The sequence below is a fragment of the Amblyomma maculatum genome, chromosome 1 (assembly GCF_055883805.1).
Source record: "Amblyomma maculatum isolate TAMU_Amacu chromosome 1, ASM5588380v1, whole genome shotgun sequence".
Taxonomy (NCBI): Eukaryota; Metazoa; Arthropoda; class Arachnida; order Ixodida; family Ixodidae; genus Amblyomma; species Amblyomma maculatum.
In genome coordinates, this window is record NC_139344.1 from 103,127,587 (window position 1) to 103,154,237 (window position 26,651).

At 44.7% G+C, this 26,651-nt stretch overlaps 2 protein-coding genes across 6 annotated transcripts in view; one reads left to right on the forward strand and one right to left on the reverse strand.

Moving 5' to 3' along the window:
- LOC146203351 (uncharacterized) overlaps positions 1-26,651 on the forward strand; it is a 205,774-nt gene that overhangs the window by 76,172 nt on the left and 102,951 nt on the right. The window lies entirely within an intron of this gene.
- Positions 1-26,651, reverse strand: part of Rhp (GTP-Rho-binding protein rhophilin) — a 176,732-nt gene that overhangs the window by 5,573 nt on the left and 144,508 nt on the right. For all 5 annotated transcript variants that reach the window (XM_084588703.1, XM_084588699.1, XM_084588701.1 and 2 more), the window contains exons 3-12: positions 16,648-16,776; positions 14,577-14,652; positions 13,276-13,353; positions 12,297-12,421; positions 11,291-11,399; positions 10,235-10,384; positions 8,396-8,494; positions 7,723-7,879; positions 4,668-4,784; positions 2,861-3,055 (exon numbers count right to left, since the gene is read on the reverse strand). In XM_084588703.1, coding sequence (XP_084444829.1) covers positions 2,861-3,055; positions 4,668-4,784; positions 7,723-7,879; positions 8,396-8,494; positions 10,235-10,384; positions 11,291-11,399; positions 12,297-12,421; positions 13,276-13,353; positions 14,577-14,652; positions 16,648-16,776 — 1,235 coding nt within the window. The remainder of the gene's footprint in view (positions 1-2,860; positions 3,056-4,667; positions 4,785-7,722; positions 7,880-8,395; positions 8,495-10,234; positions 10,385-11,290; positions 11,400-12,296; positions 12,422-13,275; positions 13,354-14,576; positions 14,653-16,647; positions 16,777-26,651) is intronic.

Below are 26,651 nucleotides of genomic sequence, written 5' to 3' on the forward strand. Positions count from 1 at the left end.
AACCCGAGTTAATTGAAGCAACTGAAGTAGTGCGTACATTTTGAGGCATTGCTCCACTGCTCTGACACATGCCGAGTCATTACTAAGAGGCTCTATTAACTCATGAAGTTTCAAATGACAGGATGACCAAGTTATGCATAACCAAGGGAGTAGGAGTATAGACAATAAAATTTTTTGGGCAGATCTTTTTCTTTGGAACAGTGCACAAGACAGTGGAGTCCGTGAATCACAATGTGTAATCCAACTGCACTGGCTAAATAATTCATAATTAAATTCTTTTCTCATGCAGTTTCGATTTTAATTTCAGCTGGTGAGCGATGGCTGTGATGTCTGTGATCATTCCACAGACATAATGCACAACGAAAACTTGGTGTTTCTACACACCCCCCCCCCCAGTGAAATAAGCATGATGTGCGTATTCCCCTGCCTTTTGCATTTTTTGTTGTTTCCTTGATTAGTTTTTAAAGATAAACTTGTATTTACATTTTTGTTTTATGATCTGATCAATTCACTTTTTTCAGTTTTACTGTAAAGGTCTGCATATAACCCGATAATTTTTACAGCATAAGCTCTGCTTCTCCCATGCCAAACCTCAAGCTCATCTGGCTCCAAAAGTTTGACCTTGAACTCTTGGACTGCGCATTAAACATCGTCTTCATTCTCCAAGGTCATTAATCTGTGCAAGTTAGGTACCGCGCATGTGCCAGTACCATCTGTGCCTCACCACAGCTGCGCTGCAAGAAACATTGCCGCGACTAGGTTTCGAACCCGTGCCAGAACGAACAAGTACTTCCCTGGCCCAGGCATGAGAGCACTACACTATTGCCGCAGCCGATCACACTTCATGTAAAACTGCAACACACTCTTGCGCTGTGTAGCAAACATTGTCTTCATCAAGTTCCAACTGCAGCACACTCTCGCTGAGCAGTGAGCACCAGTATCTTTTTCCATCTCAAGCTTTTTTCATCAAGTTTCACCTGCGCTGCCGCTGCATGATAAATATGCTATGCACATGCGCCATGTGGGCAAGTACAGGAAATATCTGTGGGCATAGTGTCGGGCGAATCCAACAGGTGGCGTGACAAAAGGAGGTGGCGTGGTGTAGAGAAGGCCACTCTCGCTAAAGACAAAGACTGCTGCCATGCCAGACAAGCTGCCAAGGCCATCGAACAATGAGAAGCCAGGCTAGCCCATTGCCAAGAAGCTTACCAAGTGTAAAAGCGAGCCAAGATAGAAGCAGAAGCAGCAACAGTTGCTGCGGTCAATGGCGTGCGCTCGTGGAACTCAATTGAAGAATAATTAAATCTGTACAATTTTTTCTCCCAACTTTAGCATGCCAAATGCCTGCCTCGTATAATATTTGGATCCGAATAATTTCCAGCCTAAATTCGCAGCTACAGTTTCATCAGTATTCAACGCTATCAGCATCAGACTTGCAGCGAAAGGTGGCATTATCTAGCGGTGGCATTGCTTGACTGTTTTGACGGTTTCAGTTTTGATGCAATTTGACCACGCTGCCAACGCTGATGTCATGACAAACATGCGACTGGAAGCATGACTCGCACAATATCAAGACCATGAAAGCAGCACACATCATTTTTAAAAGAAAACTAATCGTAGCTGCCAAAGCACCAGCCACACGCTAGCCACGTCCTATAGTCGAATTACAGGCACAACCAGCATTCCCAAGGAGCTCACTGGTCATGCTTTCAAGAAATGCAGGCTATTGAACATGTTTAGAGGGACCAAAAAAAAAAAAAAAAGGCGTTTCTGTGGAAAAGATGTATCTGGCAAGGGATCCTCGATAGACCATACCCTAGATGACAACAATACCTGAAGCACAAAATCAGACAGCATTTCTGGATGCATACACTGAACGTCTGCGAGATATTAATAGTATTATTAACAGGTATAAGCGCAGTGCATGTCAGCTGGTAGTTCAAGTGCTGCTGCCTTGGGCACGAGCTAGAAGCAGCATACCAGTCCGCAACAACTGCAAAACCAAGTGACTTGAGCAATTGTCGGGGTGAATGTGAGCTCCTTTTTTCTTCGCAGTGTGAAATCCTCTGATCAAACATGTTGCAAGAAGAGGAGTGCAAGCCAGCGCCAGGCATATGGAGGTGTACAGCATGGAGTAATGGTTAGCATGCACGGCTGGGGTATGGAAGGATGGCAGTTCCTGCCGTGGACACAATTCACTTATTTTTATTATTTCCATCTACCGTATTTACTCGCGTAATGAACCCACCTTTTTTTTAAGAAAGATTGATGACAGTTTGGGAAAGAGTTCATTACACGGGAAAAAAATTTCTTTTGCAGGAGTTGTACACCCTCCCACCCATCAGTCACCAACGAAAGCACGCAGTCAGCCGCCGCGGTCATGACACCTTCATTCACTGCTTCACGCTTAAAGTGTTCCAATGGCAGTTGACAGCATTCACCAGGCCCAACCACAGCATGTACTGAAAACCAGCACGCTTGTGCAACCGGCCCTGGCATTCTGCCAAGTTCACCACCTCCCCCCCTCCTTCTTCCTCACCGCAGGACCTTACTTCAAAAGATGCATGTGCACTGGAAAACAAGGCTTGCAAAAAAGAAAGTAATTTACATTCTGAAATAAGCACCATAAAAAGCTTGCTCAATTTTCAGAAAATAGGTGCTGAAAAGTCCAATTCTACTTTTGACATTTTCATGCTGGAAGACATGCAACTAACAGAGAAAAAAATATGGATAATGTCTCAAAACTGAGATAGACTGCTTTACTACACCTTAACTCTGGAAAAGCTTGCCCAGAGTGTATGGCACTCTGTTTTAATGAATCAATACAATGCACCACAAATTAAGGGCTTGGACCACTGACCCTGAATTTGAGGTGGGTCCAGCACCTCTTGGAAGTCATCCTCCTCCTCAAGGTCTGCGTAGCTTTGAAAAGCAGCATCGTGGTCTGCAAGCAGGCGTCCCAGCAAGTTGTCCACTTGACGCAGTTGGCGACACATACGGTGTAGCCTTAACGCTTCCTCATGCAACAGGAGGGCTTCTCGCAGGTGTGCCTTGCCTGCACACAACAAAGGTTCTACTCAGGCAAGTCAAGTATCTTTTTGGCCCAGAAACTGCAACAGGGTCGAACCCGCATCGTTGGGCAGAGCAATCAAGTGAATAAACGCCCAAGTCATTGCAGCAGGGCTCATTTCAATTAGAATGTTCAATTTATGGTGTACTGGTAATGAGAGTAGAAATCTTACAATAGGCAGACGCTAGCACCGAAGTGCTGTCTACTGCAGCCTTGTAGCAAAGTTTGGGCACAGCAAAAACTAGCGAGCAGCACATCACTGCAAGAAGTGTGTTACTAGTATGGGTGCAATATATACCTCCATGTTGGTTATTGATAAGCTTAGCTATACTGAATTATCAATATCTTGATCCACTTTGCAATTCCAAGATAAACATATCCGGATTAGATTACGTGGACATTTTTTGGCATGCAAATCAATGAAGCATGTACTGCAGCCTGTTCCACAATATTATGCTCCCCATAAAATGCTTCTCATAGCTATATCGGTGAATTTATTGAGCTTGAGATTTGTATAGAAATGACACAGAGATGGCATTTGGTTGCCAGTATTGTTTTCACATGGGAGAGGCCTTTGCCTTGCAGTGGGTAGTCAGGCTGATGATGATGATCGCTCTCAGAACCTTTGTTTGAGGTGTTTGCCTGATTCTATCAGAAGTCAGGTATTCACATTGATACTGTCTGCATGATGGCAGCAGTGCGCTATCTGTTTTGCTTATAGCAACTCTGCCAGAGAAATTGGGCAAAAATAATGAGGGGAGGGGAGTATTGTTCGCTAGAAGGTGTGAAGGCGCCTTCTCAACTGCTCAGTCCAGTAATGATTTTCTGATCCAAGTGCAAACATCTCGAAATCTTTGGTGATGGCTGGAGGTATAGACGCTTCTTACTAACTTTATAATTATCCCTAGCTTTGTGCAGTGATGCAGTGACTGCCACAAAGCAGGCGCTTTCACCTAATAAAAAACTGAGTGGTGCTGCGAAGTCCATTTCAAGCAACCCTGTGACCAGTCACGTGCTCTTGCGGGCTGTGATGGGAATGGAATGTTCAAGCAGGAGGTCCCGAAACAAATTCGTTTCATGCAGAAAGGTCAGGATAATTCACACACATACTGAAAGAATCTTGCAACAATGCTGTAACAATAGATCTGACAACCACTGACATTAACAGCAAGCAAATTCAATAAGCTCTATGCACACAGTATGTTTAAATGTAGCAGCACTCAATATTGTAAGTCCCACATAGGGCCACTAATGAAACTTTTAAATCACTAAACAGGCAGAATGTTTTAATGCAGGATTATAGCATTCCAATTTTAAGAAAACTGGCTGGCTTGTTTACAGACGAGGTGCACACAGAATCTAGAAATAGGCTACACTTCAGCAGCAATTGCAAGAATGTGCCAATAAAAGCCTTCAAGCAACCACCACCTTGTGAATATAATTTCCAATGAAAGCAAAATATAGACACTACTGCTGTCACAACATGAAAATCTCTGAACGCATTATTTTGCGAATTTGTACTCATGCCAAAAGAAGGCATAACACTTGCACACTACACTATACACGAGAATACACTATAACAGCAAAGAAAACTGACCCAGCTGCCGCCTCTCCTCCAAAGTCTGGGGCACTCTTATATCAATGCACGTTGAGTTACTCTGCTCCTGAACGTGCAGGAACTCAAGCGACCGCCTAAGGGTCTCATCCAGATCTCCTGCAAATACAGAAAACAGGAAAATAATATTTATATATTTAGCAGGTGGTTTCTGGTTACACATTCCACTTCGCTCTGTCTCCTGTAACATGGAATAATAAATGCAAGGCCAAACCTCAACTAATTGATATTGATAAAATGTACCATTCCATGTAAAACAGCATTAAATAGGCACACGCTTATTTTGCTATCTTAGATTGGGTGAGGAAATTTTACACCTTGGCAGAAGGTGTAAAATGGAAGTGAGAAGATAAAATTGCTGACTTGACTTTTCCCACACAGTAATAACTGCAGTTGGAAAACGTAACAATATGTAGAGGTGTTTTAAAGTGAGTTAAAATTATCATACCTTAATTTGTTAATTTACTTCCAGCTTTGCGGTGACAGTGAGTGTGAAAAGATATTTAAAAACTAATAGTGTTACATGAAAACTGTACATTAGAATCTCAACCTCCACAGAGAGAGAAAGAGAGAGCTTGGGAGTTCTTTTGATAAAGAACACTGACAGAGCAGAGATAGTCCCCCAAACACAAGACATATGCTTGCATAATTGAAAAAAAAACAAAAACCTATCCTTGCTTGACCATACAAAGTATCAATTCTAAATTACTGTGCATATCAGGAGCTTTGTCCTTCCCAATTTCAAATCAAAATGGTAAACTACATGTGCCCTTCTTCATCACGTCTTTGGAGCTTCTCTGACAGTAGATAAGACAGTAACTGTTACAATTTATAAATATAACTGGCATGAACATTTTGCCCAACAATGGAATTCTAAATTATTAGCTTTGAAGCCTATCTCGCAAAGGCTGTTTTTAAAAAACTGCTGCCAACACAACCTAATTCAATTTGCACAATTCTAAAGAAGCCTGGCCCCTAATTAAATTTCGTATGCCTTAAGTATTTGTGACATAAAAGCAGTGTAAAAGAGACTATGTTGCAAAAGTAATTCACTGCACTGCAACAGGCCTCTGTTCATCATCCAGCTGGGGTCTGCAATGTATCGTATATACAATGCGGCCCAGCTAAACCTAACCAAGTTTTTAAAACCATGATGTGCCCTAGCATAGCGAAACCAGCTGAAGGCTGTTGAGTAGCGCGGCCTAGTCTGCAACATTTTTTACTGCAAGAACACTAATTCAGAGATTCAAAGCCTAACAAAATCTCTTAACGTTTGAGCCTCCGCAAACTGCTTGTACCACATGGCAGCAGCACCCTCTCTGTCTTGCCTGGGCAAGTACACCAGCTTCAGAGACTGTACCCCCTCCAGCCAACATCTCGAAGGCAACACACAACCACCACAGAAGGCGCTTTTGCTCGTTAAAACCAGGTTTAAGTAGGATTAAACCTTCACCATTTTTTTCATTTGACACAGACAGTTAATTAGCAAATATTAATTAAACAACTTTTTAATTACTGGCTTGGAGGACAAAGTGTCCATGCATTAAACAACTTTTTAATTACTGGCTTGGGGGATAAAGTGTCCATGCAAAAGTAGTAGCTTGTCTCAAAAACTAGCGTTTTGTAAAGTATTTTTTACTCATAAATGATAACTTGCACAAAATAATAAAAAAAAGGCTCTCATACGACATCAGCATGACTCCAAAGCCCCGAGACACATCTCGAAAAACAATACCCGCTTTCCTCTACAGTTCTCTCTTAGATGAAACTTTCCTTGAAGGCCAGTAAATAAAGCTACCTATGTAAATTGTACCTTGCTGAAAACAGCACAGCTAGCTGTTTTTCGAGATGATCTACAACTTTTGCACTGACACTTTGTTTCTCAAGCCAATAAATAAAATGCTGGCTAATTAGTCTTCACAATTTACCTTTGGCAAATAAAAAAATACTGCCGGCCAGGGCAGGCGACTCACAAAGCTCTAAGTTTGTTTCACTGGGCTAGGGCAAACTGTACGTTTTAAAACCTTGGTTACATTTAGCTGGGACACCCGGTATATGTTCACGGCATTGTAGTTAGCCACCCTGCATGCCTACTCCTCATCTCCCAACGCAGATCTGAAGACTGCTTGCTGACCTTCCCAGTGCGACAACGGATTAACTTCTTTGATGCTGTTGCAGCAAGCTTCTCGTGAAGGGCATGTACATAGAAGATAGGGTTTACTTAACACAAAATCTTCATTAACAGCATTTAATGTCTCAAAGAGACTCTGGCCATGAGGGATACCATAGTGCAGAGCTCCAGAAATATCAACCACCTGGTGTTCTTTAAAATGCACTAACATCGCACAGCATATGGGTGCCTTGATTTCACCACCATTAAGAAGTGGTTGCCATGGCTGGGTTTAAGCTCGCATACTATGGTCCACTAGTCGAGCTCGTTAACTATGCAGCCACCGTGGCGGGGCTGACACACAATCATCATGCCCAACACATAACGTGAGCGGCATTTGTGACCTTTTTTGTGAGCCCACTTTGTTGAAATAAAAGCAGAAAAAGGCATGAAATCCAAGAAATATCTTAAAAGCAACTGCCTTCTTAAATATTAATGATGTGTTAGCTTGCTAAGGCAAGCGCTTAAAAACTGCCATTGCAACATCAGTCTAAAAAGCTGGCTATCAAAACAACTGTCAATTTTAGTGATGTAAACATGAGAACTCCTCACTTCTCTCAAGTCTGGCAAGCTGAAGTCAAAATGGGATCTGCATACTAGCAGTTAAGCCCACTGTTAAAGAATAAAATAACTTAACAAGTACTTCAATATTCTTACATGCAGCTTAGTGCAAACAGTGTACCATAGTAAAAATCTGCATTATTTAATATCTCTTGAAGAACCCCAGGTGGCTAGGGTTGAAATTTCCGGAGCCCTCCACTATTCTCATAAGCCTGAATCGCTTTGGAACGTTGCCCCATAAACCAAACCAAACCATCAATATCTGCTAAACATTGCATGGTATGCAGAGTCCTTACAAGCACTCACCGGAATGTTCAAGTAGGCCAACAGCTACATAGTAGTGTGCTAACGCACGGTAGTGTTCAGCCTTGACCAAGATAAGACTAATCCATGAATAAGGTACATAGTCCTTGACAGGAGGCATCGAGATCAGCTTGTGCACTTGGGCATAAACCTCGGCAACCTGCAATAAGAGTTTAAAAAATGTGACGTTTTCTCTTAAGGTCAACTTCTGTTTACAAAGAACCCCTTATTCAGTAAAACTAAATAGTGAGACATTTCTCATTTCTATCTACACATTTTCATTTCTTTTTTTTACAAACAATCTTATCTCAGGTTTATAGCTTATTCAGTTAAACTAAATAGTGAGAGATTTCTCATTTCTATCTACACATTTTCGTTTCTTTTTTTTTACAAACAATCTTACCTCAGGTTTATAGCTGTGACTAACATTACCGAATATCTTTTCTATCCTCGTATTGAAAAAAAAGACAGTATGTACAAAAAATATTGTATGAATGTCGGCCATTTGCAGATTATTTTAAAGCAGCCTCTTTTTCACAAGCACATGGTCGTACATGCTGAGCGAGTGAAAGTACGACTGAAAAGACAAGAGGATAACACACACACTAGCACCAGACTGCTTTGCATCCGACAAAGTGTAGTGTTCCAATAAAAGTGAAAGGCAACCATTCTTTACCTCTGCTGCTTCTTGGCCCACTTCTATGCAAGTCATGACTCCTTGCTTCTCCACGTTACCCAATATCAGCTTTTCGAAGAGGCACTCCCGTGCCTGTGCCTGAAAAGTGCCCCAAAAGACATCCAGAAGAATGCATATTGTCACTAAGAATGAGAAAGCAGTGCAAATTAATAAAAACTCTGCAGGGTTTAACCTACTGTTAAACCTAGTTTGACGAGCAATAGCTCAGAAGACAAGCAGAGATGTCCCGTAACTTTGATGCTACTTAGCGGCTGTTCATGTTGCTATGCTGCGCTTTTCAAGGTTAAATAAAGTTCGAAGCACATCCTGGAGATCGACTTTTGCACTGAGTAGAGCTACAGGCCTAAAAATACGACATATTAAGCTAAGTTAAAATGAAAAAAAGTGCCACAGTAATTCCAGGCATCAATGTATATAAAAGAATATACCATTTTTAGCATGCCCTAATCATCTAAATGGTAACACTGCAAGACAACAGCAAGCCACTAACATTTTCCACTACTACTGCTGCTACTGACGGGCAGTAGCTATACACATTTATATGAAACATGTGGTGGGCATCCCGAAGTGATGACACAGTAACAGTAAAATAAAATGCTTTACTGCTACTTTACTTCTGCCAACATATGACCTAAAGAACAAAATTAATATGTTACTAAACTGCAGAGCAAAAACTTCAAGCCACTGAAATAATCTGCCTCTAGGCCCAAGCTACATTCATGTACAGGGTTGGTACTATGATAACAAATGGCAGAGGTGGAACTGCCACTGTTGTAGACAAGCGGGTGCAAAGTCACCTTGCCGCAGTTGTTTAGGGGGGCAAAAATTTGTAGGCTAGCGAGCCAGGGCTACACCCTTTCATGGCATCTGACACTCGCCTTATTTTTTTGTCTGCTAGTCTACACCTCCATGAAAAGTGGTGCAGAAAGGGGTTCCCATACTAGACCACATGTAAAAGAAATGTGTTAGTCTAGATAGGCAGAGCTATATTTTTTCTAGAGTGCAAAAAAGAATAAAACCATGTTATACTAGCTACACTACTGCAGCCAGTGTAGGCAATATATATATGTATGTATATATATTATATACATACACACACACACACACACACATTATATATATATATATATATATATATATAACCCCCCCGTCAGATTTTTACCACTGCCGGTGTGATGGTGCCCTACCTTTTCCTCACCAGCAAGAAAGCTAAGCTTGCTTAGCTGGTGAGGAAAATAAGTGCGCCCCCGCAAAATAGCTCCCTCAGTCCTCCATGAAGGTATGCAGAAGTCTTAAGGGTATGCATATTTTTGCGCAGAAGCATGTTGCATATCTTGTTTCCCTTGGCAATGCTGCATGGGTGCCTAGAGAGTGCCACTGCCGGTCACTACGAAAGTTCACCCTAAGAAGTTTGCTTTAAGCAAATTTTTTAAAGCATGTTAAGCAAGTGTTGACAGTTTTAAGCAAGCAATAGTTTCTTCATATTGTTACTCTTATTCATGAATTCATCTTAATCAAGTTCATTTTAATGGGAGTCTACTACACTTCAGTATGTAGCATGACAAAATAGAAAAGTAAACCTTCTCTTAGTTTGGTGATAACTTTTCACGCTGCACTGAATAGCACTGCACATGAGCACCATTACAGAATTCCAAAAGCATGACGGTAAAACTTCAAATTTAAGTTTCTGCCATTATATACTTTTTTAATATACACCTACCACACACAGCACAGAATCCCAGCGTCATTGGGGGCATACTAGATCAGCAGCTCTGAATGCAGTGAGGTACAACAAAACAAATGCAGCACATTACTTACCAGCATGACATGTGTGAGCACCTCTAATGTTTCTGCACTGAGGTCCATGCTAGGGGGCTTGCTGAAGTTTTCCCGGATATAGCAAAACATGCCTGCTGCTCGCAGAAAACTGTCGACTGCAGCATCAATTCCTGTACTTTTTCCTCGGTCCTGAGCAAAATGGCATGCAACGTTTGGATAAAGGGTCTGTGCTGAAAATCCATTTACTTCAAAAAAAGACTTCCTTGACCACAAGCTCGTGCTCTCTTAGACTTCGAAAGTCAAGGCATACTATATTAAAGATACCAAACTGTACAAAAATCAGCCGGTACAAGAAATGGGAAGAGAAAAACTGACAACTTCATATAGCAAGCACAGACTTGCTCTCTTCTTTAAGGATTTCTGCTCAAACAACTTTTCTATTGCAGCAGATCATTTGCTAACTGATTAAACAGAGTAGCCCAGGTCAGGTATAAGTATGCAGCAGCACTATACCCCAAAAAATGTTCCCGTTATGCTTCACAAAGTATTAAGAAGGCATTGAGATCAATGCTCAGTAGTTCTTACAGTGAACTCAAGCACAATCCTAGATGCAGAAGTTAGCCAAGTAGCCAAGTTATCACACTTCCAGTATTGACATACAACAAGTAAATACTAGATGCTTGACATACAAGTCAAACATCTTGCCATAATTTTTATTGATTTATTTATTTAATTTATTTACATGATACTGCAGACCTCTTTGGTCCAAGCAGGCAGGGCAAAATCAGTGTTAAGAAGAAATAACAAAGAAAAGGAGAAATTTTTGCGTGTCATGCACACATACCCTTCTACAAATAACCTGGAAACATGAATTGGTACAGATAGCCATTTTGATTATGCCGCTATCAAGAAAAACAAAAAACGACAATAACTCAGAGGTCAAAAACATTGCAAACAACCAGACAAAAACTCTCTCAGTAGTCAAAAACATTGCCAATGGCTTCCCTGAATTTTTCACAAGTGAAAACCTCCCCAGGAAGTACATTCCAGTGCTTTCTCAAAGGCAATTGTATTCCAACAGCCAATAATACTTACTTGTTTTGCTCCTATTTGTGTGTACAGTGCTGCAATGTTGAATAACACACTTGCTTTCTCAAAGGCAACTGTCTTCTGTATGCTTGGAACTCCAGTTAGAGAGTCAAACCTACAAAGGAAACACAGGTCTCTTAAACAACAGTAACACTGATAGGGCTGCAGAAACAACAGAAGAGACGGACGAAGACTCAAGGTTTCTGTTTCAGCATCTGACATGAATGCACTCAAAACAATAGCTCAAAGCAGCTAAAAACTTAGCCCAAACAGCCCCTTCCAGATCTGCATTCAGCTCAATACAACAGCGACAGAACACGCTTGCAAAGATGAAACATTTAAGGAGGGGGGGTGGGGGGAGGGGGTCATGTCATTAAGAAGACAGTTCTATTAGCTAGTCTTGATGTGCTGCAATAAAAATGAGGTTTTTTATTTATGGGTGAACAATACATTGTATTTACTTGCGTAATGAACCCACTTTTCTTAACGAAAAATTCACATCAGTTTGGGGGGAGCGCTCATTACGCAGGAAAAACAAGAAGTCGTATAAGGTCTACAGTAAGATAAGCACCTTTCCCAGAAATCTTATACCTAGCCTCATCAAGCATTAGCCACCCTATCAGAAGAAATTCTCTAACCCCATTACTGCACCTAATTAGTGACTAGATTTCCACCACATTTATTTCCACTCTACGCACGAACAGACCCCTGGTTTTTCTGCGCACCACAGGTGCTGCCCAAGACAGTTTATTCCTCGTAATCACAGCCAGGATGTCACCAACTCATTTTCGCTCTCTTATCTGTGCTGCTCATTTCCAGTTTTTACATTGTACATAAAACTTTTTTTTATCATTGCTTGGCTGTACTGTCTTCAGTTCCAAATTTTCAGAGCACTATAGGAGAATACTGGAAGGACAGATCAATCACGTTGCTGTCTTTTTGTGTCTTACGAGTAGGCTTCTGTTCATGGCTTGAGAACTTATGAACTAGAAAAAGGCTACAAGGTACCTACCACTCAAAGAAGATGCCCATGCTACGGTTGGGAGGAAAGAAACGCCTGTCCACAAAGTAGAGCAGGTTGTAATACTCAAAGAGTAGCTGAACACCGGCCTGGTCTCGTGTTGGAGTACGTGCAGCCTGCAAAATGAAGGCAGCAGAAAAATTAAAAGTTACACTTTTCAAACGAAACGTTGTGAGGCATGCCGACGCCAATGGGCTCTCGTAAGAAGGAGACCACCTAGCAATTGTAAGGGGCGGCCCCTTAAGGACAGCTCCCGTACCCTCCTTCTATTTAAAAAAAAAATGTGTTTTTCATCATCAATATCATGCTGCTACCAAAGTTTTGGGGCTTTTCTTTTCTTTCTTTTATTTCTTTTTTTGGGCACCATCAACCATACAGGACCATCCTTGCATTTTTCTTAATAAAGATGAAGCTGCTATGACCTCAGACATAGCCAAACATGCTGTGTTTAGTTGTAATATGACTGAAGTTGTTCAGTCATGATGGTTAAACCTCCAAACGACAGAACATTATAAGGTTCCAGCGGGTAGCGTTTGTATATATTATTATGAAGCATGATGCAGCAATGCCCTGATGAGCCCAAAGCTGGTCCCTTTAGCTTAAGTTAATGAATACATTTTAAAAGCACATAACACTCCCTCAAGTATTCCTTTTAACAATGAATAAATGCTATTAGAATATAAAACTTTACAAATTCCTCAATAAACATATTTTGTTGCAAACCAGCATAACAAATTTCTACCTATGAGATCTGAAAATCTATCGGTGATTTTCCTTAATTGCTGACAACCCAGAGACAAAGTGTTCTACTGTACGTGTGAGGCCTACCTAGATAACCTGGTACCTGACATTCATTTCACAAGTATGTGTGTGCAGAGTAAATAAGTAAAGCACAGTGAAAAAAAGATTACTTTTGTTTTTCTTAGGTAAGAGGTCACTGGAAGTGCACAAAAAGAGAAACTTCACTCACCTGCCGAACATCCATGAATTCTTGAATAGCACTGTCATACACAGAACTATCTTCACTGTAGTGCTCCATGATAAAGTCCTGTCAGATATGAAGAGGATTTGAAGTCATCTTTAGGATGCAATTTCATGTACTACTGAGCTCAATACGACTAACAACATATCCAAAATGAACCAACCGAGATTTCTGCTTACTAGAATATCAGCATGTCTTCACACAGAGCCCCTGCAGATGTTCGCTGCGCTTGATTTTTTTGTATCAATGGCTGACTGAATCAACTTCCAGCCCTTCTGGGCTTGCAGGCTATTGGAGCTCCTTCCACCCCTTGTGTACTGCCACTAGTATTGAGCACAATACTACAATACACACACTTCACCATCTGCATAGGCAACCTGCACTGAAGTTTGCCAAGCCAATCACAGTGCCATGCCACACAACCTAGCGAAAAGAGCAAGCATTCTGTTGGCGCAGCACTGGTGCTTTTTTCATGCCACTTGTCTTCACTTATAGACATGATCTTCCGCACTCTATCAATGCTATACATGCCATGTGCCAGCTAACTGGTGAGAATCAGGAAAATAATGTTATTCATCAAATGAGTGCCTCTAACCATACAGAATGTGATCATGCATTTCCAGCAGTAGCCCAAGCAGCTGATGATGGTAGTTTTTTAGGCCTGAAGTGGAACAATTGCAGCAGAGCCTTAGCAGTGCAGGTTGCTTATACAATCATATGTGAACACTTCAATTAAAAATCGGAATGCACATGCCGATCCAGTTTAATGCAGTGCTACTCAAAAATATATGAGGCCCGTCCAAACAACATCTGACAAGATTTAGTATTTTCTCCAAACACTAAGGTTTAATTAACACACACCTCATTCAGCAGACTGCTAGAGAAACTACTGCTAGACATGCCGCTGTGACACTTCCATTTCTCTGTCCTCGGTGGCCGGGATTCGATCCCGCGTCCTTGGGCTCAGTAGTCAAGTGCCTTAACCGCTGAACCACCTCAGAGAAGTAGACAAGATATGTCTGCACAACTTCTCAACTTCAAAAGCTCCTGTCTCATTTTAAAGGCAACAGTGACCATAAAGGAAAGCCTATATGAATAAACATTGTATCTTCTACAAAATTTCAAGAACTAATTTCTGGACCAACGAAATCAAGTAGCACCTTTTGTGCATACTTAATGCTTGAAATAAAACTTCCAGGTAAGAATGTATGTCTCCCTCGATCAAAAAGGGCAGTATGGACCATGAGCATGAACCTCTGCTGCAACCCGTAGCAACATTTGCCACTTGCCTTGAAGGGCTCCTTAAAGTCTATGTCTTTGGTCTCCTTGAGGCCCAGGGGGATCATTGGCACCACCTGTGACTGGCTGCAAGTGCAATGAGAGCATAAATAATTACTCCTACTTGGTTTTACCAAAACAACAGTGTTTGCACACAATATTTGGCCTACAATTCAAGGAGAACACCACAACATAAAAGAGGAAAGAAGTCTTTTTTTTTTGGATGACATATATTACGAATCCTCTGACTCATGCTCAGCTCCAATTTCCCTCTCCGCAGGCAACAAATTTTCCTGCCTGCATCCTCCCATCACATTCTGGCATCCCAAGTGGTTTATTCATAATAGTTAGCTTACATGAGGGGAGGGCCATCTAAAGAAACAAAGGCATACATGCATAATAAGAAAGGTAAAATTGGAAGGGGGGGGGGGCAGGAAGCCCATTTTGGAGGGTTTGTCGTGCTGTATGCTGCATTGTCGCCTCAAGTTTTGCCAATCCTCTCCATGTTCCATGATTCCATCTGAGGGGAAATCCTATAGTTGCCAAGTAGAGTTTTCATATTTTTTTTTTTTTTTTTACAGATGAACTAGCTGTCTTCATTTTTTCAGGAAAGTTGGGTAGCTTCAAGCTCCTTTGAAATAAATGCTTTCTTGAAAAACAAGGGTGTTCAAGGATTTCAAGGGCCTATGAAAGCCCTGATCAGCAAAACTTTGACTAAAAGGCAACAATGTTATTCACTATTCCAGTTCCATGACCATAAAAGGCATCCCACATACACAAAATGCAAGTTTGCCTATTTTTTTTTGCACATAAAATGTTTTGATGACATGCCATCTCTGCAATAGATGCACACTCCATATGAATATAGCCTACATTAATAATTTTATGCAAATTCCACTCTCACAAGGTTATTCGCTAAATGAAGTAAGAAATTCTGAAGTAAAAAGCAACCTTGACACAAAAGTAAAAGGCCCATGGAAGCGTTTACAAACATGCACAAAAAAAGAGGTCTTCAGATTACCAATGACAAACTACAGTGACAGTATAGGGCAGAAAACAATTACCTCTATGAAGAAATTCACATATAAAACAAACTCAAAAATTGCACTGCAGACATGCTTGGCATTCAAACATGAGGCAGTACCAAAGCAATCCTTATCATTCTACAGTTAAGGTGCATCAAGGCCCAAAATAGTATGCTGGCAAAGAAAAGAAAGTTACCTCAGCTAAACCAACCAATACACCAGGCATCCAACTCTTTCCATCCTTGAGCACTTTTACTGGTGTCCAAAAGTGTGAAGTTAAAGCACCACTTACACACACACACACACAAAAAAAAAAAAAAAACATTTTTTTTTTGTTATATAATTTCAAAATTCATACAGGCAACAATCTACAGCGCTGAGCTGCTGAATGTAATAATGCTACCTGAATCTCAGAAAAAGTCTAGTTACACTGCCCAAACACAGGTGAAATGTGCAAAGCGAATTCTCGGCATATCTGAAGTAAAACTACTTCACTTCCATCACAATGCAGTGAAATCTGGAGCCCTCGACACGGCCATACACACAAAGCGGATTTCAGAAGGCTAGGATCATGGCCCAGTTGGTCACAAATATCCAAGCTAAGGGTGTACAACAGACAGAATTCAGAAGAGGGACGAGTGTTGATCCCATTTTCACCCTTCTAATACCCTTTATGCAGTACTTTCATAGTTCCCATACAAAAAAAGACTTTACTAAGTAAGCACTTATACACTGTCGCCACAATAAAGAGCAGATTGATATTTAGGCAGGGCTACGTTATCCAAGTGAATTTTGAATCCACCGACTGCCTGAACATCTATATGAACTTGCTGCATTTCTTTATTGAAGGTTAGCATCATATGAAACCATCGTGGTTAGTATGACGGAAGCTTGCACACTACAGCATGGCTGAAATCTTCAATATTTGGAAACCCAACAAGCAGCATCTGGCTTCTTGACACATATTTACAGATTAGCTCAATAAAAAAAAAATGACAAGTATGTATGCGGTCTTCACACTTAGTTTAAGTACAAAAAGTGTGGCAGCCATACTCACTTCTCACTCTGGTAGATCTGCACGGAGCTGTTGAGCTCAGCCAGCTGCTCCTTAAGCAGCTGGAGGTTTGAGTTGAGAAAGCTCAGCTCCAAAGCCACTGTTTCACGGAGCTTCTTGTTCGTTGTAGCCCTGTAGGTGACAAAATAAGGCCCTGAAGAGCTTTCTCACATTCACAGCCCTACTGTGTGTCTTGCCATTGAGCCACACTGAGAACCTTGCAATGGGTAATTTTTTTTTTCTTCAGGCAAGCCACTAATTCATCAAATTAAAATGCTCACTTGAAACCTTCTTGCTACCACAGTCTTTGCAAAGTGCACAAGACTTTAAAAATTTCACATTAATGAGGGAGAATACATGATCTAATGAAGCATTAGGTATAAAACAATAATAAAACCAATTAAAAAGGGCTTCATACTCCTGCACCTCCAAGACCAATTATTTAGACATGCAAAGTTCGGTCCTCTTGCTTGCGCTTCCCTCGTGCCAGACATTGTGCATTTCTTCATGCCTGGAGTACTTTTGCAGTCCTTGCTAGTTAATTTTCAAGGAAGTCTCGTGAAGTTACAGGTGATCGATCTTAATTTTATATGACCACACGAGTGCATTATACATTCTTAAGAAAAATTTATTGTGTGCATGCACAAAGGTCGGGCTGCTCCAGACCAACAACCACATGAGCTCATTGCCATGGCACATGAAGATAAAATAAGGATGTCTTGATGCGAACACTGCCATTCAGTGTGAAGGCGTTTTGGGGCAGAAAATATGACTGTTTTATACAGGTTAGCTCCAAGCTCCTTTGGTAAAAGCAAAATGCTCCTCATGCCTATTGGAACTAGAATTTGCATCCAACAACAGTTCCATGCTGCAACTCACCAACAGGACCCAAAATGCTGCCCTGAACAACAAATGTATAGCAGTGCAAGTCTAAGTCTCTGCAGCACAGGGTGCTAAAAGCCCAAACCACACAGCAATTTTTTTAGAGCACAAAATATTATTGCAACAAGCTGTTTTGAGACAGTTTGATGCTGCACAAACATTTACCTGATCCCCTCAAAAAGCCATTACACATAGGAATTGACAAAATATGAACAAAGTATTACCGAACTGATGGGCTACATAATAATTTTTTAATCATAGCAGCAAAGGCATATCAATTCTGTCAAGGAAACGATGCATTTATTGAATATCGCATTCGGAACTCGCGAACATGACTGGTGCCTGAGGGCTCTTGCAGGATTATGTCCGTTGCTTTGCGGCGTACTATGTAGTCGCTGCGAACGGCATTTGGAATACATCCGTTCTGGCATGCAACGTTATGTAACGCCGTGCTGTACGCTTTCGAGGTCATCACCACCATCATGTTGGACCAGGCAGGACGGGCACAGAAGGCACTGTTGACACACTGGGGCACTGCGATGCGTCGCTAGCGTCGCGCCGCTCGCGGGGATTTCGCGCGTCCCCATTGTCAATGCAGCCGCCGCGACAGGCATCGGCCTGCGTGCCAAGGCCGCTGGCAGGGGGTGGGGAGAATCGCAACGCCACGATTTTCCGGCCGATTTCGATTCGATCACGGCCTACGGCGCCAAGAATGCGCGGGTTAGTAGACACCCTCTAGGAACTGCGGCAGTAGGTAATGCATTTTGCAAAAGGTCGCCGAGATAGGGGCACTCGGTACGAACAGCGTTCTTCGCTGCAAGAAACGAAAACAAAAAATGCCCAGGCCAAGTGACGATCGTCGTCATAAAAATGCCCAAAGATACACGCAAGGAAGCGAAATCCAGGTCCAACAAACAATGGGTGGATTGGCCATGGTTGAATGCATTTTAGCAGATTGCTTTCCAAGCAAGCGTTAGCTGTGCACGGGTAGAAGCAGTATGAAAGGTCCGGTGGCGCTGGCGGCAGATCGAGCGCATGTCGCTGGTCGAAAAACTGGTCTCATACGTCCCGTCGCACGGCGATGCGTGCAAGCAATTTTTATAGCAACTTAAAACAGCGGCACAATACACCGCGAACGAGCGTAGAGTTTGCATTAACTGTGCGGCAAATCCCCTAAATTTAAATAATTTACTTGCCACTAACTAGGAGAGAACCAAGGACAAAATATCTATTCTATGCAAACGACATTTGGAGCGGACTAAGAGCGGTCCATTCTCGGCCAACTCGGGGTAAACCTGATCGGCGACATCACATATGCAACGACCTCTCTCGCCCAGCCGGCGTTGCCAGCCACCTAGTTGCCAAACCCTTAGCCAACAACATGCTGTTTTGGGCTACATTAAACCTAAACGCAGCAAGCGTCCGCACAATCTTCCCAATCGAACCCGAAAAGCTAACCATTGGACCATCGCGGATAGTGGCTCTAAAAGCGCAATCCAATTTCCTACCAAAAATCCTGTTTTTCAGGCCACCGCACGAATACTGCGCGACCGGGGTTCACGCTCACGCTGGAAATTCCGGAAACGAGGGAGTCGACCGTTTAGCCCGAGGTCTGATCAACCCGGCGGAAGACCCCACCGGCCCTGATGCTCCCGCCGAAACGCCCACCTCATGCGTTGAGGTCACTAACTTTTACCGCGAGTCAAGACGCGTGTGCCCCATCCCGACCTCGACAGAAAGCTAGCCACGACGCTACCGTCCCGTCCCGTATGTCAGCGTTGCGACGATAGGGTTAATGATTATGATGATGCTCGGCGCCATGCCCTTTAAAACAGGTCGAAACATATAATAGTGCACAGACCAAGGGTGAAACGAGGGAAAAGGAAAAAAGTCAGTAAAAAGAAAAAAAAAAAAAAAGCCTGGGCAAAATGGGAGCACAGAGGAAGATGTCACTGTCCACAAACGCCCCCCTTGAGCCCCTCTGCCCCACCAATCCCATCCCATTTTGTGGCAATTAAGTTGTATCTCTCCCTCTCTACGAGCGGGCGCACTGCACACATCAGGGAGAGATGGACCACGGCGGCTGCGTTTCGATGGAGGCGAAACGAAGAGGCGTCCGTGTGCTGTGCGATGTCAGCGCACGTTAAAGATCCCCAGGTGGTCGAAATTACTCCGTAGCCCTCCACTACGACCCCCCTTTCTCTCTATCCACTTTCACTCCCACCTTCATCCCTTCCCTTACGGCGCGGTTCATGTGTCCACAGAGCAAGTGTGACAGATACGGCGCCTTTCCCTTCCTGTGAACCAATTATTATAATTATTATTATTCAGAGAGAGCGAGAGATGCGTGTCGAGCTGCCGGTACGGGCGCTCGATTCACAGTGCCGCTGTGAGTGCATGATCACTCGAGGGAAAAAATATATCACCTGCATAGTTTGCTCGCTCACACCCAGAACGAGGTGACAGCTTACGGAAGCGTTTACAAAGTCAAGTGTGTCGGCACAGAACGAAAGTGAATACACGAGCTGTCTTCGCCACCGCAAGCACACCGCCGGCGCTACCGTAAATAAAATATTTTCTTTTGCGCCCTGGCCATGAGGCTTATTCGCAAAATTTCAAAAAAGAACACGTACATACTAAGTGACGGGGAAAACGACGGTGGTCTCGTCGCGTCGCTTTTTCGCTCACACGGAGCTCGCTGTTAATGCGTTCGCATTAATAAAACAGAAAGAAAAAGAAAGGACTGTTGTCAATCAACGCAAAAGGGACATGCCTGGACAAGTGAGCAGCCCCGCCACGGTTCATAAGAGCTAGGCGGTGGGCGTGACCCGCGACAGTTGAGGCCCATTCAAGCGACGTTTCGACTAACGTGGGAGGAACCCCGAACATGCAGGGGTCGTCCACAGCAGCGGCAAGCGTCGCTGAGCGCCCCTGCAGTGGTAAGCACCTGCGCCACCCGCGCGCATCTCGACAGGGCTGAGCGGGCTCCCGACGACGCAGCACTACCATGCGAGGAGAACTTATGTGTGAAACGTCGATCCTGAATTGAGCTAACGCTAATAAACGCAGTGTCGCTTGCAAACGTCCGCTTGCCATCGACACTCCCTACACCACTAAATTTGGCTGCCACAGTTTTTCCGCTCGTCTCGCTCGTTTGCTGGCGAAGGGCAGCCGGCATAATCGTGAAACGCGGCACTCACTCTCGGGCAACCGAAAGGCAACGCGCTACAAGGCGTTTCCGACGCATTCGGTGCCGCGAGGACATCGCTACCGAGGCGTGGCTCGCGAAGCGTGAAGTCGCATCACGCTCGGCGGTCACGTCACTGCGCGAAGACCAAGATGGTGGCACTGAAGCACGGGCCGTGCACCCACGAGAAGACGTGACCCTGAAAATGGCATGCAGGAACACGACAGAGAGCGCCCAAACTGGTTTCGTTTTTCCTTTCGACGAACACCCTCCGGCTCGTCATATGGGCGCTTGACGACACTCATTACAAGCGGTGGCACACACACACACAAAGACACGCGCGCGTGGCAGCGTCACGACGCGGTCCAATTAAAGAGCGCGTCGCCGGGGTCGAGCACCGACGAAGCCGGCGGTGTGTGTCTTGCGGGTGGTTGTTACCGCGCGTAGCGAGACGGGAGGGGCCACCAATGCAGGGTGTCCACCTCAGCACGCCACCGCGGCCCAGATCGCACCGAGACAAAAGCGGCAACGCCAGAGGACGACCCTAGCGGCCGACATGCAACCAGCGTTCCCAGGGGGGCCCGAGGAGACCCCCTCCAAGGTCAGCGCGAGGCCCAATTACTCGGTGGCCCGGCCCAAAGTCACGACCCGATTTTCGGCTCGTTATCATTAGGTCTCATCCTCGCCCGCTGCCGCCGCCTTCAGTGTGCACGAGGGAGGCTCCACAATTAGCGCCACACCGCGTGCCGCCCAAACAGCCTCAGCGAAAGCGTCCTCAATTGGCAGTTTTCTCCGAGGTTCGTTCAGCAAAAGCCACGGTAAGAAAAAACTAAAAAAAAAAAATAAATAAATAAAAAATAATAATAATAAAAAAGCGGTCCAACTCGCGCTACGCCTAGCTTATACCACTGCAGAATGCCTTCATTTTTTATCCATATGAGACGAAGTACACGAGGAAGGCTGTCTTTCGTAGCACCACTTAGCACCCACATGACAGCAGTGATGACGTGGCCCGTTTTCGGCGCCTCTGGGAAAGCATTTTGTTCTTAATTTTATTTACTTTCCTTGCATGCATGAACTCCACAGAATGCAGGCCCACTTGATTATTTGAGAGACAGCTTTGCCAAGGTGGCTATAGTCCTCTACTCTACTCCTTTAAAGGGTACACGACTCGAATTTTGTCGAAACTCGGCCATCTCCAGCGAGGTGGATACAAGGAAAGGGGACGCTGGCGTTGGTACAGTACTGCATTTTTTATATATATATATATACATACATACATACGGGGAGCGCCGAATGGCCAAGAGGACAAAACGACGAAAGGCTGGGGCCTGCATGATGCTGCTGGAGGGGGCTTCATCTGGTAGCACGGCGCTGTGCTTTCATGCTCCTCTCATCGACGGCGACACAGGAGGGTAGCGGCATATTCATGTGCGCGTCATCATAACGGGTCACCCTTGTTTTCGGTAGCGCTGCAAAGAGCTGGTGAAACGGAGCGTGTTTATGCGTTCTAGCTGCAACTTCTACATCGCACGTATCTGGTTTCTCGCATATGTGCCGCGTTCCAACTACGACGCCGTGCCTAAGCTGCGTATTGTCTTGAGAGCCGCTCTGATAGAATTTAAAGTACGAGGTGGTTATAAGCCTCATCCCTCCGCCAATCGCGTGCAACTACCGTCTAAACAGGCCTAGTTCTTTACCGCAATCGCGGGGACCATCCGCAAGCCCAACTCACTACTCGCTCCTGCTGCCCATTCCTCCCCCAACTTTGTTTTCATCGCTTTCTTGACGCTCTTTCGTAGCCTTCGGCGACGGCTAATGGGGCGGTAGCATTTGCGTCTCGCTCCTGTCCCGACACAAGGCCGCCGCGATCAGGGGACGACCTCGGCGAGGCACTCCGTCGAAACTCTCCAGATCGAGCCACCAGAATGACCACATATTATCAAGCCACCCTGGAACGCTCGGACATTTCCATTTACACGGCACCGGTGCCCGCTTCCGCCACTGTGGTCAGCTAAAACAATGCTGCGGGGACGTCCAGGCGAAGGTTTTTCCAACACGCTGCTTATCTTCAGCCTGTCGCACTGGAGAAGCCCGTTTTGTTTATTGTCCAATCTTTCGTTGTTGGAAAACGCCCAATCTGGTGGCGGAGCCAATCGTCCGACCGCGATTTACACGAGATGCCATACAAGTTTTACGACCCCAAAAGCACTGCGACGGAACGTGAAGTGCTGCAGCCCATGCATAGTTCTTCGCAAGGTTTATATGACCGTGAAAGGTGCTATTTCTTGGGCGCAAAGATTGTTTTTAAAAAGTCCCCTGAACTGCAAAAGGCCGTGTAGTCGCCCCACACATGAATCTAAATTATGAGGGGACACGTTCATCTCACTTTCGCCCCGCCGGGGTGGTGCAGTGCCCAAGGATGTGGGATCGAATCTTGGTGGCCACTTTTCGGTGGAGGCGAAAAGCAAGGCGCTCGTGTGCTGTGCGATGTCAGTGCAAGTTAAAGAACCCCAGGTGGGCGAAATTTCCGGAGTCCTCCACTACGGCGTCTCATAGCCTGGGTCGCTTTGGGACATTAAACCTCACAAACCAATATAAACCATCTTTCATGAAGTTTTGAGAGCCGGTAATTGTATGCGCGCCGCAATTCAGTCCCAGAGCCAAGAAACAATAGCAGTGGTCTGAAAATGTTTGATAAAAACGGCACGACTTTTACAGCCTTTCTTACCATTAAATTGTGGGATTTAACCCCGGAATTTTTCAGACCCCATGAGATATCATCATCCGAACAGAAGTCGTTCGTATTCACTGAATATACTAGCAAATTCCATCCGTGCGTCCCCGCTAGTGTACCAGCGATGCCATCTCCTCATCTGGCTCTCGTTCCCAATCTTACGAAAGGGCAGGCTGACTGACCTGAATATATATTTAAGGAACACCGCAAAGAACGGGACACAGAGACACAAGAAAGCACAAACTTGTGTCTCTGTGTCCCGTCCTTTGCGCTGTTCCTTAAATATGCAAAACCAACTAACCCGCCAACTCGCTCTTATTATAGCCTGAACAAATGAAGGCTCCGGTATATATTACAACGGACGTCCTGAATTGATACGCAAATCGAATACTTATTCTCATCAACGCCTTGGTTAGTGTGGGGCATTTTCGGCGCGAGAGCCACCGCCGAGAAAGAGAAGATGGTTCTGAATAAACTTCAAGGAGAGATAGCCATCTCAGCCCCCTCCTCTCTCCTTGAAGGGACGGCGAGCGTGTACAAAAGACTCCAGAAATATCGAGTACAGCCAGGGAGAGGGTTGCAGACTCGCACAAGCGGCGGGGGCTGCACTAGCGCTGCTCCACTAACGTTTTGAAACCGTTTCGAGTTAATGGCTGTTACGTGTTTCCAAGAAGGTACTTAACGTTGACAATACCGAGATTTTTAGAAACCACAAAATAATTTTAAAACAGCAAGAAAAGCTAACCCAAATAAAGAAAACATCAAACTTTAATCGCAGAGGCTCTCTTTCGAGAAACCGTGATGCTGCATTCTTGATAATTTGTTATACAAGGTTGAGTTCCTCTGTTCGAGTGACAATGTCCATCGGCTTCGTGTCGGCCACATCTTCCCCCGCCAAATCGATTTACACATCGATGAGATCAGGTGGAGAAGGAAAGAAATTGGTGAAATTTTACCACCCCTTATCGTGTTTCTCCTTCCTTTCGTTATAAAACAGCAAACGGATGTGTGTGTGTGTGTGTGTGTGTGTGTGTGTGTGTGTGTGTGTGTGTGTGTGTGTGTGTGTGTGTGTGTGTGTGTGTGTGTGTGTGTGTGTGTGTGTGTGTGTGTGTGTGTGTGTGTGTGTGTGTGTGTGTGTGTGTGTGTGTGTGCGCGCGTGCGGGGGGGGGGGGGGGGAATGAAAGAATAAATGGGGCTGCTTGGTACAATACGATAATCTTAAAGGCATCTCCGCCGCCTTCGTCTCTCACATACACCGGCTTTACCGAAGAAGGTCGACAGAATGCGGTGCCGCACGGGAGATACATATATTATGGTGAGGCTGCCCAAAAGTAAAAGAAAATAATATGCCTCTGCTCGTGCAACTAGGTATAACGGGCTAGCACGGGAGATACAGTCGATATACGTAGCTTTAAGCAATTCGATCGTACGGTGCTTAGGAAAATAGTGCCTAGTTCTTGGGAATCGAAGATGCAACTGCCGGAATTACCTGCACGCACCATCTCTACTCGTGGGATTCGAAACGCGCTCAGATCTGTGCAACAACATAAGGACGAAAAGAATTCTGAAGCAGACAGGTAAATAAAAAAGAATAGCCAAGTTCGCCCCCTCTTTCCTTTCGAACCGTTCCGTTCCTCCGAACTGGCAAAGAATAAAATAGCTCCGCTGGTTCCTCACTAGTCAATCCGCTTACTATTTATTTCGTGCTGCTCGGCGGACAACTTCCAGCTTACCACGCTGACAGGTGTAGATTACAGCGCGCAACAAATAGATCGCAAGCGGCCATGGCAGCTCCGTCTGCACAGAAATCCGGCTCAAGTCCGCAGCTGAGCTCAAGGCTGTTCGACCAACGTTACTGAACTGGTCAGTTTTGAAACTCCGCTGTGCAGCGTGCGGAACTATCACCGGTTCGTGTTCGGCACTGCACGCTTCGGCACTGCACGCTTCGGCACTGATGGACGGCCGCTCGCGTCGGCGTCTCTTGTATCCGCTCCCGAAACACCCCAAAGTATCCGCAAACTTCTCCTGTTGTAGGTGCCAGCTTTGGGACGGGAGAGACAGCACAGCGATGTGTCTCCCTCGTCCCAAAGTTCAAGCTGACACTCACGACAGCAATCATAGCTGGGAAGAATGCCATTTTGAAGAGCAGTGAGCCACTCAATGACGAGTGGTGTATATCGCTCCCAACAGTGCAGCCAAAACCTGCCTGGAAAGAGAACTCGCTGCGCCGCGACGGGTGCTAAGAGAACGAGAGCAACGGCTAAGCAACAGCGCACAGCAGATATCGGCTTCATACACGACGATTCAAGAGGCAGAGATCAGGAAGCCTGCACACCATGGCCCGGTAGACGTTGCCGCGGTGGTCCGTTCAACCAAAGCCCGGCGGGTACCGCGCGAAGTGGTGGCAGCAGGCGCAGATGGCGTAAAGCCAGCGTCGCTTATCGCACTATAGCGACGCATTGGGCGTTTCGACGACGTCGCCCGCCTCTTGGCTCTCTTTTATCCCCGAACCTGCGTCGCGACGGGCGTCGCCCAAGCGCGCTTTCGCGCCGTAATCCGCGTCACGGGGTCGTTGACGCCTGTGGCGAGCACACACGGGCGCGCGCGCGCCCTGACCGGTCTCGCGAGCGAACGCCTAGGCCGCCATCCCCACTGCTGCTGCAGCACACTCGGAACACCGACAGCAGAGCGATGACCGAGAGGCGCCCGTTACAAGGAAGACACCCGATAATGGATGCACGCTATAGGCTCCTCTACATTCCGCACAGTACGTTTACAAGGATTCTACCAAAGCACGGCCGACGCTGCATACAAAATAGAAAATGAAAGTGACACCGAAAAATTAAAAGCCAGGCATCGAGTTTGCGATACCAACCCACCTATGCATACCTACGTATACCGAGCGCTTCACGAACATTAAAAAAATTAATAAAAATAGCAAGTTCGAAATAGAAAAAAAAAAAGTATTTGCAGGAACAACTTCTCAGCTGCGGCGGGCACAATTTACTCCAATATATTAGTAATTATGCAACTAATTAACCAAACGCGCTAATTAACTTGTTAATTATCGCAATTCGGTGGTTAGTGTCAATGGGTAGTTAAATGGGCTGTGAACAAGATGATGCCACATCAATTTTTGAAACTAAGAAAAACTCATTATTTAAAGCCTTGCATGGCAAGGAAACCCCACACGTTTATCAG